At 41.6% G+C, this 15,675-nt stretch overlaps 1 protein-coding gene across 1 annotated transcript; it reads left to right on the top strand.

Annotated features, from left to right (window-relative positions):
- The first annotated feature begins 35 nt into the window (after positions 1 to 35).
- Positions 36 to 13,056, top strand: CALM2 (calmodulin 2). Its single transcript, XM_068185524.1, has 6 exons — positions 36 to 176; positions 4,432 to 4,462; positions 9,415 to 9,558; positions 9,637 to 9,743; positions 10,586 to 10,721; positions 12,147 to 13,056. Exons 1-6 carry the CDS (start codon positions 174 to 176, stop codon positions 12,173 to 12,175), a joined length of 450 nt encoding a protein of 149 aa, XP_068041625.1. The 5' UTR covers positions 36 to 173; the 3' UTR covers positions 12,176 to 13,056.
- The last annotated feature ends 2,619 nt before the right edge of the window (positions 13,057 to 15,675 follow it).

Here is a 15,675-nt window from a genome sequence, read left to right as displayed (position 1 = left end):
GGAGGGGGCAGGGAGCGGCGCGGAGCGATTCGGTCGGTGAGGCGGTTTATGAGGCGCCGCAGGAGGGCGGGTAGGACTCAGTGTTAGGCGAGCCGTGCAGTGGGAAAGTCGCGCAGTGTGCGCTCCGTGCAGCCCTCAGCTCCCACCGCACCCCGCAGCCAGGCCGGGCCATCATGGTGAGTCCCTGGGCACGGGGCAGCCGCGGGGTTCGGCGGGCGGTGCGGAGGGATGGGGGCGGTTGAGTTTGATGCTGATGGGGGGCGGGGGGGTTGGCTACTGTGGGGCGAGGTCGCCTGCAAAAGGGTGTGAGGAGGGATGGAGCTGTCCCTCACCGCGGCCGGCGGGCTCAGGCTGGGGCGGGGGGTCCCGCTCGGAGGCGCAGTTTGCGTGGGAGGAAGTTGTGGTGGCGGCGGGTCCCGCCCCGGTCCCTTTCCCGCCCTGGGGCGTTGGTGTGAATTCAAATCCAAACGGCCCCTGGGTCGGCGGGAGCGCCGTGAGGCGGCGCCGGGCGTTGCCGGGGGGAGCAGCGGATAGCGGTCCCTCCTGGGGGGGACCCGCGGTCTTGGGAGGAGGGGGGAAAGCAGCTTGCCACGATGGCACCAGCTCTGCTTTCTTACCGCTTCCTCCCTCCCTGCTCTCGGCGTGCGCGGCTGAATGAGGCAGCCTAAGCTCTCTGGCTCGCTAGCGAGGTGTGCTGCGTCTGGTCATAATCACTGCGGAGCCCAGCAGCTTCTGAGCAGCATGGTGATGAGGGGCAGGCTGTGCCTCACTGCACCATCGCCCTCCTCGCTAGACCTGTTGTCAGTTCGCGTTGGAGTCTCTGTCGATTCCGTGGTAGCGCCATGCTGTTGGTGGCTCCGTTGCACAAGGGATTATTTGTGGGTGCTTTTTTTTTAACAATTTTTGCTTCCCATTTTGGTCATTGCAGAGAACAGCCCTGCGTTTTTAATATTACTAGCGTTGCGTTTAGAATTGTAATCCACTGTCGAAATAGAACGCATTTTGTGAAATCGGAGAATGGTTTCAATTTCAGTCTAAAGGATGTGAATTTAGCGTTTGTTTGTTTTTTAAAATTAAAACAAGCGGCTACTGAGAAACGTACTAAAAGGAGCAATTCTGTTGCAAAAGCAGCACCATTGACCACTTAGTGCTATCTCTGCATTAAGAGAAGATGCTGTAGAGTCTTTTCATTCATTATATTCTTCTGAGGAATCAAATGACTGTCAGCTCATCATGTTTAATGTGAACGATGGCTTCTTAAAATTTTGGGTTTTTTGAAATGCTGTCTGTGGGCAAAGAAATTTGGTGAATAGAAGCCTGAATTTATTCTTTAGTTTGAATTGTGAACTTAGCAAACCATCCATAAAGCGGGGTGAGGGGAAGAAAGGCAATGAATGTAGCAACAAAAGACTTACTGCATTTTGTCATCATCTGTGCAGAACCAAAAATGGAGTATCTTCAAGCAAGGTCCGTGCAAAAATGGGTGTGTCCAGGAGGCACAGTGACACTTTGAATGTGGTTATAGTTCATCCTAACAGACTAGACTGGCTCAACCTGTGGCTGTCCAGTGTTGCCCACGCTAGATAAGACAGAATGATTTGCTCCCAAAACAAGCTAACCTACCATACACCTAATTTTAGTCTATATAGTCTAGTCCGGTGGTTGTTCTTTAGTTAGTCCTGTCAGAACAGAAGTGTTCATTCAGATGTGATGCCTGCGAAGTACACTGAGGAGCCAAATTTCAGAGGGAAGCAGTGTCACCTGCGCTGCCGTTTGCTGGTAGCTCTCCATTGGGCAGCGTTCGCGGGCGCTGTGGAGGAGCTCCCAGACTGGTTACTGCATAGCAGCCATAGCGGCTGTAATGCAACCCTACCTCTAGAGGCTACGTGTGCCACAGAAACGTCCGCGCACACAGCAGCTCCCCTGCTTTCCTGGGAGGTGGTTCGGCTTCTTTGTCAGGCCCTCCGCACAGTCTGGGGGTGGGGGAATGGGAGCTATTGCAGTGAAAATGAAAATGCTGCAGTGTGAATCACAGAAAGCCGCGTCAAAGCTGTGATGGCATCAGATGAGGGTTTCGGGTGGGTCTCGGCCACAGTAAGGGTCTGTCAGACCTTCAGCATGGGCACCTCGCAGTCAGTATTTAACCGCCTGGAAGTTGTGTTGCATGGGTGAAGGCGTGCACGCTATCACGTGTGTGGTACGCCATTATCAAGAACTCCGGGAGGCCCCTCTAGGAAGGCCACAGTGGCCTGTAAGTGGCAGGCATGGTTCCAGGCTGATAGCCCTACACCTGGGTGGCCCGGCAGGCTGGGAGCTGGCAGGCTCGCTGGCTCCGCCTTTTGCTGCTGTTGCGTAGCAGCGCCTGCAGAGCCCAGCACTGCAGAGTACAGATGGTGTTTGTTCAAGCTTGCCCCACCTCCCCGCTTATCTTTCAACTGCTCCATACCTTTGCCTTCTAATAAGCTTTGTGCTCTTCTCAAACACTGCACCTCTTACAGGTATTGTCAGAGTTCATCCAAATTCATGGTTGGGATGTCTTAAGTTGCTGGAAGAGTTTCTCTTTATAAAGAAGGAAGAGTTTGGGAATGCTTAACAACTTATATACTGTTATGTCATGTCTCCATATAAAATTGTTTATATAAAAGAGTATGTGACTCAACTTGGCACCTCATAAGTATTGAACTAAATAAACTAGGTTCTTACTGCTTAAATCTGATCTACGGTTTTCTGTGGACATAAATATCTTACAGAAATGTAGCACATTCTCTTAACTCAAGCAATAAAAATGTAAATAGCATGCAAAGGTATGAGTCTGTGTTAATGATACTCTCCAGACAAGTAAAAATCTGTTGGGCTTCTGCTAAGTGACTGGCAAATCACTTCTGTCCCAAAGCTTAGTTTTGAATTGGTTATGTTCTCAGCAGTACTGCTGCCATGCTAGTCTTTTTTTAACAAAAAGTGGAACCTACATGGGAATACTTCCTACAGCAGAAATGAATCTGTAGCTGCCAATACCCACTGTCTGCTGCTTTAAAAGTTCCTCAGTAGCGTGGTCTTAATTCTTAAAGTAGGTGAGCCCCAACCAGTCTGTGGCCTTTATCTTGGGCTGTTGCTGTATTGTGTGCACTCAAGGTTTTGTAAGCAGTTCAGCACCTGTACGACTGCTGAAGCAGCCACCTTCACTTCTGTTATAGGAAGAATAGCCAGCAGCTGGTAACTTAAATGTTCCCATGCAGTATAAAAATGTAATTGAAATTGGCAAAGTAAAAGTTGACAGGTATTGTAAACACATTTTTCTAAGTCTTTCCCTGACAGATGCTAATGTGGAGAAAGACTTTGGTGGGCATAGTTAATGACAGAAAAAAATTCAGTCAATATTACAGTAATTACAAAAAGGTAACTACTTAAATGGTCACAACAGGAAAAAAGCAGTGGTGTATTTCAGCAGTGAATATATCTTTTGTGTATTTTACTGTTTTTTTACACTTCAGTAAAGGGTTCAGGAAGTCTCCCTGAAGATGTGTTACCTTGTTACTGCGACTTAACTCAAGCTATCCAGAATTTGTTTAAAGAATCAGCTGATTTGAGAACCTAGGGGAGAGTATTTCTGCAGTCCTCAAACATCTTGGTGTTCTTTCAAGAGCAAAGTTCATTTTGGGTTTGGCCTGAAAGATTGATGGTTTTCATTGCTATCAAATCTAATGGATTCAAAATTGGTGAGAGAGGAGAATGAGGTATACACTAGAGCTTACCCAGCTGATGCAGAAATTGTCTTAGACTGCAGAACCTTTCTCTATTGTCCTCTATTGTCCCTTACATTATGCTGATGGAGTCAAAGTAGACAAAGGGCTGAAAAAAGTGTAGATGGGCTGTATGACACTGAAATTACCCATTTGGACTGAAGCTGGTGTCTTTTACAGCCAGGTCTTGCACATGAAGTTTCATGTAAATCAGGGGATGATTTAATTCTAGTGAAAAGTATGTTTTTCTGGTTTTAGCTAGTCTGCCTTAAATTTGGCATTTGGGGGTTCCTGCTGCATTACTGAGACCTAAAGTGCTTAGGGGGGTTCCTGCTGCATTACTGAGACCTAAAGTGCTTAGTGTGCTGTGTAAATGAGTTTTAAAACCAGTCTGTGGTTTTAAAGGGACCTGTGTGCCTTGAGCTTGCTAGCACTGCTTGGATTATTGATTGATACATGTGATAATCTATTACTTGAGTGTATGGGATATTGCAGGATTTGGAGAGGATAATAGGCTGCCAGTTCTTCCTTAGCAAGCAATCCTGATGACTTTTGAGCTTTATTAGAACTATTCTAGAATGCTACAAATCAGTACTGAAGAGCAGCTGCCATACTCAGAGGCCTCTACAAGTTTGTCTTATTTTGCCTTGAACTTCTGCTACAAATATAATTGTATTCTCTTTTATTACAGGCTGATCAACTGACAGAAGAGCAGATTGCAGGTGAGGTTTTTGTGTTGTGTTGCTACTCCTACTTGACCTGGCACATCTCTTAATCCAGTGACAGTCTGTGTTACACAAGATATTTAACTTTCTTAGATACTAAAGTAGTATGGTGGAATGTTTTAATTTGTCACCTAATTTTTAAAGGCTTATCTACTGTAAAAGCACCATGGATATAATGAATTATAGTTGTGTAGTTAATGTAGTTAAACAATCCTCACAGCTTTTCTAGCTAGTAGACTGGTAATTATTTTTCTGCCATGACTACAGAATTGTCCCAGGTGCAGACTGAAAGGGGGGTGGGGCACAGGGGATGACAACAGATCTGGTGAAGGCTTGGTATCTGTAGTGCTTTTTTAACAGAATGCAAAAACATTTTACTTTGCTGTCTCCTGTCAGCAGAGATGTTTGAGTGGCTCTTGTTGATGACAGCAGAGATTGGCTTCATGATGACAACTCTTGATACTCCGTATTTGGAAATTGCTCTGAAAGGCTTAAATAAATATGCATCTGTTATATCTTGCTATTGGCCCCTAGAAACGGATTTATCTGCACTGGCAGCTATTTACTAAGGGCAAAAACTTGTGGTTATTATGTCCTATTCATGCAGGCTGCACAAACTAACTTGTCTCATTGCTCTCAGTAGACTGTTCTTCCGTAACAGATGGGTCTTAAAGCCGCTAATACAGAATTCAGCTTTGCCATAGATGTTCAAGAACTTCACGATTTTGATTTGACAAGTGTGTAGTGTTAATACAGGAAAGTCTTAATGTGCATAACTGTCATGTGAAATTACTTTAGAGGATGTTAGGTTTCTGCTAATCTAATAGTACCAGGTCAAGCATAAAAAGAACAGCCTCTGCGATACTACTATTTAGTTATGGTGTAGCTCTTGAAGATACAGTATTAAACAGAAGTGTCATTATGAGCTGGTTTGTTTTTGCCATAATTTCCAAATCTGAAGTGTTAAGAACATTCTTCTGTAGCTTTTAGACTTTAGAAGCTTGCTTTTACTCAAAGGAGACTAATTATGGTTTTGTGGAAAGTCCTTAGTGTATTTACTTGTTGCCATGGTAGCGTCTTAAAAGTAAGCACAAGCCAAATTTAGTTCAACTTCAGTTTGGTTTTTTTTTTTTTTCAGGAACTGGCCTACATAGCCTAAGGGTTTTGTGATCAGTTTAGTTAGAGCAGGCTTTATCAATTGTCGCTGCTGTCTTTCCAGTAATGGTTCATTGTTCCAGTTGTTAATTGTAGGAGCTTTATTAGTTGATGTAGCTAATTATGGAATATAATCGGGAAGCTTATTAACACTACCTTGGGATTAGTATTAATTTTAGCTATTCAGTAATGATCATATACTCCTCAGAGGCAAAAGTAAGTATTGATGAGTTGGTCATACTGGAATAGAGGCTTGTAACTGCATGGAAGGATTAAAAGTGTATCTTAGTAGCCAGTGTAAAAAGGCCTGCTACTTTCTGGGCAGCTATGATGTTTTGTTAAGCAAATGTATTAGCAAGTAAACCATGAACCTCAGATGTGAAGACATAAGCCCACTGGTGGTGTGTGAAGGAATCATTCTTCATACTGCTTAGGAAAGTTTGTATCTGCTTAGTTCTGCTGTTGGAGGCCAGTGGTCTTGCATTGGAAGGCTCTTAGAGGTACAGTTCGAGTGTTTTACAGAGACTGGCTAGAAAAACTTGAGCCACCACCATTCTAATTGAGCTTCCCTGGAGATTCGTAGCATTTGGTTTGAAGGCAGACATGCGAAATGGTACTGCAAGGTAGAGGTAACATTACATTGCCATGAAGACTGGAGTACTTAAAACAGCCACTTCCCCAGAGCTTAAATCCTTCCTCCTCTGCTGTGAAGCATCACAATACAGTTGTGAAAGCAAGGTTGTGAAAGTTGATGGCATTTCCTGTGGGACACATTGATCATATAGGACTGAAGCTTCTTGTCAGTGTAGGTGGGGGTGAAAACCTTTCCAGATTTTGTTTATATGAAAGACTGATACTAAAAGCCAAGTTTCTACAAAATGGTAATACTGGCTGCAGTTTCATTCAGTAAGAATTGAAGTTGCTAAGTCAAGTGGCTCTCTCTTTGGTTAAGTGTTGTATTACAAAGTTAATGGGGTCATGACTACCTGGGTTGTCAGATGGCAGAGCAGCCTGAAGATGTTTTTGTCCCAAAGCCAGCTGGTCAAGTGAGCTATCCTTCCCCTGGACTTCAGAGTTCTAAATGGACTCTGTGTACAAGCAGGCCTATGCATGGTGTTCACTGTCTTGTTCCTTTAGTGTGCTGTGGTTCTCTGTTGGGGATTTGGCTGCAACGGTGATTTAAAATTTGTCATAGTAGAAATAGACATGTTTTAAGTGTTGAGGTCCTGGTAGTTGTGAAGAGAACAATTGACATTCTCCTATAAAAGTTCCAGACATAGCTGGCTAAATTGTGTAGCAGTGGATATGGTAGTCCTGGTTCACTGAACATATTAGGTCACTGAAGGCTGCCACTTCATTTGAAAAGGTGATGTGGTGCACAGATGCCCAAGAAGCTATGATTAAAAGAACATTCTGAGCTAGCTTGTTAGAATTCACATTGCTGGATTAGCATGTCTTTCATGGGGCCTGGAAGTCATCTTTTTCTTTGGACGCAGGATGCTTTTCAGATGGGTGGAAAGGCTGAAACCTTGTAGCCTTAGCAGAGAATTTTCATTTGCAGTTTGGTGTGGAGAAGTATGGAATAAAGAGGATTTGCTTTACATGCTGTATGGACTCAAGTTGTTTAAGTGTGCAAGGTATGTTTTATAACCTTATGTTGCAGGATGCCAGAATTGAGTTGCTCAGTAAACTTCAGTATGTCATAGGTGACTTCACTAGCCATGGCTGCAAATCCTCCAAAGCTATGCCAGGTTGTTCTAGTCTGAACTGCATCTGTGTACCTTGTCACTCCTTTGTTCTAATTACTGGAGGTGGTTCCTAGAAGTGGTTAGAGAGGTATTTTAATGGTATTCTTAACTTGATTCAGCAGTTCAAGCAGGAGTATGCTGCTAATCTTCAACGTGCTTTATTTTCTTTATGATTTATAGCTGGTTGCTTCTTAACCTATTGCAACTTTTGAGTAAAAGAAGGGTAGAATTGTCCTTGGAATGGTTCCTTCCTAGTGTTGAGAATACACCACTAAAATGTCCATCATACAGAAAGCAAGCCTTTGAGTTTTCTATATGAATGAAGTACTACCTTTTCTAGGCAGGGTCACTGCAGTACTGTGAAATCTGCTTTATGTTTGGGTTAGTGATGGTTGACTTTCACATGAAGGATGAAGTGGTTAACAGCTAAATGTTTTGAATAACACTTGAGCACTTGACTCCTCATGAAGCATCAACTTTCCCCTTACGAGGTTCTTCCATGACAGACTGAACATCTCTGCTAGGATTGTCTCAAAAGTTTTTCCTTCCCTGGTGTAGGAGCTTAGCCCTAAAAAACCTGTTTGTTGCCTCCAAGATAACTGAAACTAGCCCCCCAAAGACCAGTTGGAAGGATTTGTATGTACAGGTTGTATCTGCTTGTTTCTATTTTGTAATTTATACATATTGGCTTGAAACTGTTTCTACTGGTCCTGTGGTAACCTTGCTCTGATTCTGATGGGCTAAACAGTGGGGGTTGGGTCTTGGAACACTTCAGACTTAAATGTCAAAGAGTAGTGGGTTTTTTTCCTTTATGGGATTTGACTGTGTGACTCTGGTTGTTCTAGCTGCATTCATAAACTATAAAAAACCCTATTTTTATAGTTGAATTTTTAACACTTGCCAGCTTGTACTCACCTCAAGAGTTTCAGAGTATGAAGTAAAGGCTTCATTCAGGTCCTGTGAAAAAATAACTTACTGTGACCAATTCTGGTCTGGAAAACCCACCATCTGGAAAGCTGGCTGCATGGAAATGTTGAAAAAAATAATTATTGGAAATAATTCTTATGCAGGAGTACCCTTGAGCTGACAGGTTGTCCAGAGCCATGATCTCTCAGATAATTTGAAAGCTGTAAAGGGATCTAAAGTCTTCAAGGGAATAGACAAGATGCTCATGCCTAAATGTTGTGTGTGTATGAGCTGCCACAGTCCAGTGAGCTAGTTTAAGGTCTGTGGCCAAAGACAGATGGCATGGATTAAAACCAACTCCATTTTTGGAGTGGACAATTAAGCATGTTATGCTTGTATTAATATTCCTGGCTATAATACAGCCATTGCAGGGGGTTAAGAGGTAGTGTTGAAACACAGCAAAGCAGTCTTAGAACTAGTCAGAAACATTTCTGTGAAGGCTGTTTCAGGATACAGTAGGGCTGAAGCAGTTTTGTAAGCACCTTTTCAGGACTGAAGACTCCAGTGACTTTCTTCCTTCAACAATTGTGGTAGCATACAATGTTCAGACATCTGTGTCCAGCGGAAGTGGCTTATATTGAGAAACTCGGGTGTAGTTTGGTGTGATAATACCTTTTTCCATTGACTCATCTCCTCTATTAGTAATAAAAGTGTTATTAAGCTGCAGCATATGTACTTTTAAAGTACCATTTTCAATTTTCTCATAATAATTCCATATTGGTTTATTTTGAGATGCAATTCCTACCAAGGATGTGGATCATTGTAGTTGCAGGCAGCTATTTCAGCTCCATATTAGGAACCTTTATTCAAGATAGAGAGTAACAAACATCTGAGTTTTTGAAAATGGATGACTGTCCATCCTAATTTAGGTCAACATGTGGTTCATCAGTAGACTGGTGGGTGTGTTTTCAGATGCTGATGCTGCCATATTGCCATTGCAATTATAGCAGGCTGAGCAGTATACCAAAATTTTCTTAGATTGAAATCAAAATTTGTAACTTGCAACAATCAGTAGCAGTGAATTTTTTGATTGTTAACATTTCAAAGCATAAGGGATTAACTTTGTTTTGTTTTGTACAGAATTCAAAGAAGCTTTCTCACTATTTGACAAGGATGGTGATGGTACTATAACTACTAAGGAGTTGGGGACAGTAATGAGATCACTTGGTCAAAACCCCACAGAAGCAGAGCTACAGGATATGATAAATGAAGTAGATGCTGATGGTAAGAACTTTATTAATAAAGTTATTTAATGAAGTGCCCAAACCATGTTTTTCTAACAAAGGTTTTTCAACCTTCCAGGCAATGGCACAATTGACTTTCCAGAATTTCTGACAATGATGGCAAGAAAAATGAAAGATACAGATAGTGAAGAAGAAATTAGAGAAGCGTTCCGTGTCTTTGACAAGGTACTGTCATGTCTACCTGGAATATTTCTGTGAAGAAAACTCGGTCTGATTGTAATGTGCTTTCTCACAGATCTGAGGGGTATCTGCAGTGCTATCACTGAGAGCCTCTAGGTTGGTCATTCACCCTAAAGCTCAACCTACTGTGGTGGTATGGAAAAGTCAGAGGACTTGTCAGGATAGTAATAAGTGACATGATTTAAAGTACTGCTTGCTGTGATACTGTAATACTTCCAGATGACTGGCAGGAAATTGTTTTAAGTATTTCATGTAGTCTTTGCTGAGTAAATTACCAAGAGTCTAAAATTATTCAGCTTACTTAAGATGCATCTTGGACCTGAAAACATGATGTGAAGTGCCTTGGGAGGTAGGGAGGAAAACATCAGTTGAGTTAGTGTACACTAGTACTTCAATATTAAATGTCCCAACTAGTACTGGAATATGTAAAAGTCATTTCTGAAGTCCTTGTGGCTTTATGCCGGACTCCCATGAAACAGGCAAATCAGATAAGTAGCTTCTGTTCTAAGAAATCACCACTTGAACCACAGTCACATGATTTAATAGGCATTCATCACCTAAGAAGTTGCAAAAGGTGAATTGTTCATGGTTTAAAAATGTGTCAGAATAGGACAGTCAAAGACTGTAAGATAATATTACAATGCCCAAAGACATTGGACAATGTTGAAGATAATGCTTTTACAGCTCTCATTTACCTTGTGCAAATGCTAGTGGTTAAGGCTGTGTTAACTTCTTAAAGTTCAATTTGCGCTGCAATGTTCCTAAGTTATAATTAAGTCATTAGGCCTTAGGCAAGTCTATTCCAGTGTTCCTTTTTCTCTTCCCAGGATGGTAATGGTTACATTAGTGCTGCAGAGCTCCGTCATGTGATGACAAATCTGGGGGAGAAGCTAACAGATGAAGAAGTTGATGAAATGATTAGGGAAGCAGACATTGATGGTGATGGTCAAGTAAATTATGAAGGTAAGGAGTTGTTAATTGATTCTTTCTTTGTCGCACTTCTCATGCTTGTTCTTGTGTGATTACTGATAGCTGCACCAAGGTTAAATAGGGCAGTGTTCCAACAAGTTCATCTAAACACAGTGTTCCTTTAAGCTAATGTTCAGTTAGTGTGTACCTCTGAATGGGTTTGAGTGTTATTGCTGCCTTTGTGCCAAAGGCAAAAAAGGACTATTCTGTACAGTGTAAGAACTAACTTTGTAAATCTAATGATGTCTAATGACCATTAGAATAAGCAAGTTGTCAAGAGATGTTCGTGTACTCTTTGTGCTGTTAACTAATGCATGCTGATCTGACTGTAGGATGTCGCTCATTTGTCATTAATGCTTTTAAAATTACTTCCTAATCAAAGGGAAAAGCCTCTCAAATATGCAGGAATTTCAAGACCTTCAGAAGATACTTTAAATACATTTATTTCACATAAATCAGCTGCAACAGTAATTTTCTTTTTATTTCTTTCTTTCTTCCTGACATTGAACCATAAATGAAGTCATGCAAGCAGGAGTACCTTTAGACAGTTGTTTGCAGCTGAGACACTACGCTTTTCATTTTGACTTTTTGAACATGTTGCAGAAAATATCTAGGGTATTTTTCTGATAATATCTGTGCTGTTTCTGAGGTGTAGGTATGCCTTCCCTTTGAGGCCTTTTTTGTTGTGGCCTAAGGGTACGCAGAAATCGGTGAGTGAAAAGTAGTTTTTATGTACGAGGCTGCTGCTTCATCAGTATGTTTGACTAGGCTGTTCAGAACTGGCACTAGAGAAGAGGGTGTGTGTCCCTGTTGTCTCCAGTTGCTCTTTCAAAACTTGAGCAGCCAGTTAACTCCTTTTGGGTTCTGGGTTTCCTGTCGTTATTGTACCTGAAACTCTTTCAGCAAGATGAATGAAGAATCCTATTTTGTGGGTTCTAACTTGAAATGGACTAAGCATTGAATCAGTTGCTTAAAGCCAGCCAGGCAAAATAAAATAGTAAGACTTAACTATTCCACTCTGGAAAACAGAAGTTCAGACCAATACAATGTCTGCCTGTACACTTGCTTAGTTGATTGTCACTTTAATGTGATTTGTAGCGATCTCTTAGTCATTCTTGGATATCTTGTCCTCATCTGTAAGTCTGTGGGCATAGGACCCTGTAATATTTTATCTTGGAAGTAAGGCTATTTCCCAGTTCACTGAGGGACCAACTTTTATGGAAAAATAAAGGCCTTTTGCCATTAAAAATAGGAGGACTTTAGGTGTGACTACTGGAAAAGAGTCTTGAAGATGCTTTTTTGAATGTAACTGAAAATGCAGTTTTGAAACAATGTTCAGCACTAGTAAGGCCATTTCTCAGATCTTGCAATTCAGATGTTTTTCCTTCAAATAACTTATGCGACTCTTTCCTTTTACAGAGTTTGTACAAATGATGACAGCGAAGTGAAGACGTTGTACAGAATGTGTTAGATTTCTTGTACAAAATTGTTTATTTGCCTTTTCTCTGTTTGTAACTTATCTGTAAAAGGTTTTTCCCTTACTGTCAAAAGATTATGCATGTATAGTAATTAGAAGGCCATTCCTTCATGTTTTTCTCCTTTATCTTACTGTCATTGTTCTGATTTTTGGAAAATTGATATAAGTAACAAATGTTGCATGTGGCTTACTCTGGATATTTAAGCCCTTCTGCACATCTAAAGTTAGATGTAGTTGGTTAACTGAGGGGACATCTGGATTGTCTATTAAAAAAGTAGCTTTCTCTAGGAAACTTATGACTGGTGTGACAAGTTACATAAAGTAAGCTAGGGTTTACCATGCATTAGCGGATCCTTTGTTAAAGCAACATGCTGGCTCTCATTCTGAAGTACATAGGAGTTTTTCCTATAGGAGTTTTTCCCCTTTGCTGTGATGGTAAGATAAGGACTCTTGCAGCTTAACTGCAGGATAAAATGACAGGAATAGCATATATCATGTGGCTAATGCACTGTAAATTCATTATCCTAGCTTACTTCACAGTAACTTGTTTGTGGCCATACCTGTAACATGTTGTTGAAATGTGGAGTCTTAACATTGTAGACGATTGACAGTCAACAATATGAAACTTAAGTTGCACTAATGCAAAACGGGTGATTTATCCAGGTACTTGTACACAAGTTTTTTTTGTACTCCTGGTCCTGTGCCAGAAAACATTTTCTCCTCTTGTTACTATGCTTTTTAAACTTTGTTTAGCCACTTATTTTCAAAAAAATCTGCTTATGGCACGATTTGCCTCAAATCCATTCCAAGTTGTATATTTGTTTTCCAATAAAAAATTACAATTTACCCATACTGTTTCAATGTATCCTTGAATTATTTACAGGAATTGTTCAGTGCAGTTGCTGCTCTGTGTTTCAGTATGTAGCAGTTTGGTTTGCTTATGCAATGGATTGGCTGTCTTAAAATAGCTTGGAAGGTGAAAACTTAGTCCTTAAACTCTGGCCCTTAATAGTATTGTTGACTTGAAGAAGCTTTCTTTACTAGTAGTTTAAAATGTATTTTGCAGTCTTGTGTGGAGCTTGGTGCTTCAATAAACTTACCGTAGTGACTGGCTATGCCCACTATCTGTAGACATTGTGAACTGGATGTTGACCTAGTTCAATAGTTGACCTAAAATTAAAATTCCTTGTTCAGACAACTAAACCTGTTTGCTTTCTTTTAATTATTTTGGAGTTTATTCCCTGTCAGTTGGTACATTGGGGTAACTTAGTCTCACATTTGGGCTTTTCTGAAACTGCCATGTCTGAGTTGCCATTCAGAATGCAGTCAGCTCAAAGTACAAAAGGAAAACATTCTCTTCCTCATTTGTTATTGAGCATGACTGTGCTTCTAGCACTAGTTTTTTGTCAAGGTTTAATTTTTTTTAAGTAGAAGGCAAACCTAAGGACGAATCCAAGAACTCAAAAGAATGCCAGAGGCTGCTCACGCCCATTGCTTCTCTGCTCTCCTGGCAGCCAACTGCCTTGACTGTACATACGCTGTATGGTTATCTTGTTTGGGGATTCTGCTGGCCTTTAAACAAAGCATTGGCCCCTGCCTCTGGGTACCCTCACTGGTCCCAGCTGAGCTGTTATCTAATGTTTTAAAACTGTTCCAATCATCTTTGATGTATTTTTAAATGCAGTGAGCATCTAAAATTAGGACAGCTGTTCAATCCAAATTCAGGAGCACTTAATCAAGTGTTTATGGTCACTGATCTTAAAGCTCTGCTCTCTGAGGACTATGAACAGCTCTACTGGTTTTCCAGAGAAGGCTTGTCAAAAGTGCTTTGATAGCCAGCCTCAGAATTCCTTAGAACTGCTGTTTGTGTGCTGGCAGTCTGATTCAGGAAGCTTATGCAGTCTAAATTTCCTAGCAAGTTAGGATTTGCCTTCTAGAAAGTAAGTGATCAAACTGACACTTTGTACCCAGTCTTCATTCTGTGCTTCTAAGAGCTTGGGGCAAGACATACTTAGAATAGCACAGGTTGAGAATTTTCCAGAACCATCAGAATAACCACTTCAGATTCTGAATTGCTGGAGTATTGGATGGCTCATTTTTATAGGTAAGTAACGCAAACAGGGTTCTGATGAGAATTTTTGGTTTAGCCAGTCTGGTGCCTTGACTTTCAGTAGGCTGGGAATCACAACCCATTTGATCTGCTGCAGCTCAGCATGCATGTGAAAGGATCTAAGGTGAAAAGGGGAAGACCATCTCCACTGGGATATCACAATATCCCAATATTCTGAGTTAGAAGGGACCCACAAGGATTGTGAAAGACTGCCTTAGCCAAGACAATTGCCTTTGGTAAGATGAATGTGTGAGAAGGCCACTTTTATTTACAGTCACTTTAACTGTTCCCTGCTTGGGGTGTTCTGGTCTCAGGAATCAAAGCTTCTGGTTTTGTTTGGGGTGAGTGTCCATGTTGCTGTTATGTAAATGAAATGCCTGGTTTTTAGGTCAGTAATTGAAGTCTTACAGCTCTGTTTACTTAATTCTTTAACTGCTGGTTGGGAGTGGTGGATTTCAGTTCTTTCTGCTAATGAAATAATGTCTTCTGAGACAGAGTAAGTCCTGTGGTGGAAGCAAATAGCATTGGTCACAAACCTTTTGGCCGAGGTGTGCTTGCAGGTGCTTTTGCAATTGTGAAACAAGCCTTGGATCATTCTAGGTAGTGTTCTGGATATATGTGGTGTGTGTAGGAACATGGACATTTCAAGTTCAGCCTCTGATAGCTTTACAATAGACAATCCATCATCCTGTCAAATAGCGTGGAGGTTCTCATGTTCTGTTCCAGCTAAAACAAAAGCCTTTGTGGCACAACATTGCAGTAAAACAGCTGGTGGTGTTTTAGTCCAAACTGAACATTGAGGTGGGAGATCTCAGACCTGAAGACTTCTCTCTGTGTAGGCCTAGGGGGATATCCTACTGATCCCTGATAGGAGCGAATGAAGACAGATTAATCTTAGTAGCACCACTGGCAAGGGGAGATGGGCATAGACTGAAAATCCTCTCTTTGAACAGGACAAAACACTTCTTTTACAGTAAGTGGTAAAACACAGATGTGGAATCTGCAGATTGAAAACCCAGCTAATGATATGCTGGGCAAATGTCTCCAGCAGATCCTGCTTTGCGTAGGGAGTTGGGCTAGGTGATCTCAAGGTTTGTGCCAAGGTAAATGATTCCGAGAAGTGCTCCTGCTAGCTTCCTAGGCTTACTGTTGTGTCCAACACTACCTTCATCTGGTGATCCTTCCAGTGAAACAGGATGAACAATTGCATGCCAGAGCCTGGTAAGTTTTAGAGTAGGTCTCTAACTCACCCTAGTAGTGTTAGGAATCACCTGGCAGGACTAAGACTACCTCAAGGTTGTAGGTGGGCCATCCTGAAAAAGCTTCTCATAATCACTTGTGGCTGTGGAGTTTTGATGGGG

This window comes from Anomalospiza imberbis, chromosome 3 (assembly GCF_031753505.1).
Source record: "Anomalospiza imberbis isolate Cuckoo-Finch-1a 21T00152 chromosome 3, ASM3175350v1, whole genome shotgun sequence".
In the NCBI taxonomy this organism is placed as follows: Eukaryota; Metazoa; Chordata; class Aves; order Passeriformes; family Viduidae; genus Anomalospiza; species Anomalospiza imberbis.
This window is presented reverse-complemented; position numbering and strand designations above follow the sequence as displayed.

Bases quoted from the DNA above. Each gene is read 5' to 3' on its own strand.
- CALM2 (XM_068185524.1), top strand. The intron at 4,463-9,414 runs GTGAGGTTTTTG...TGTTTTGTACAG, and splicing joins GACAGAAGAGCAGATTGCAG to AATTCAAAGAAGCTTTCTCA. The intron at 9,744-10,585 runs GTACTGTCATGT...TTCTCTTCCCAG, and splicing joins CGTTCCGTGTCTTTGACAAG to GATGGTAATGGTTACATTAG.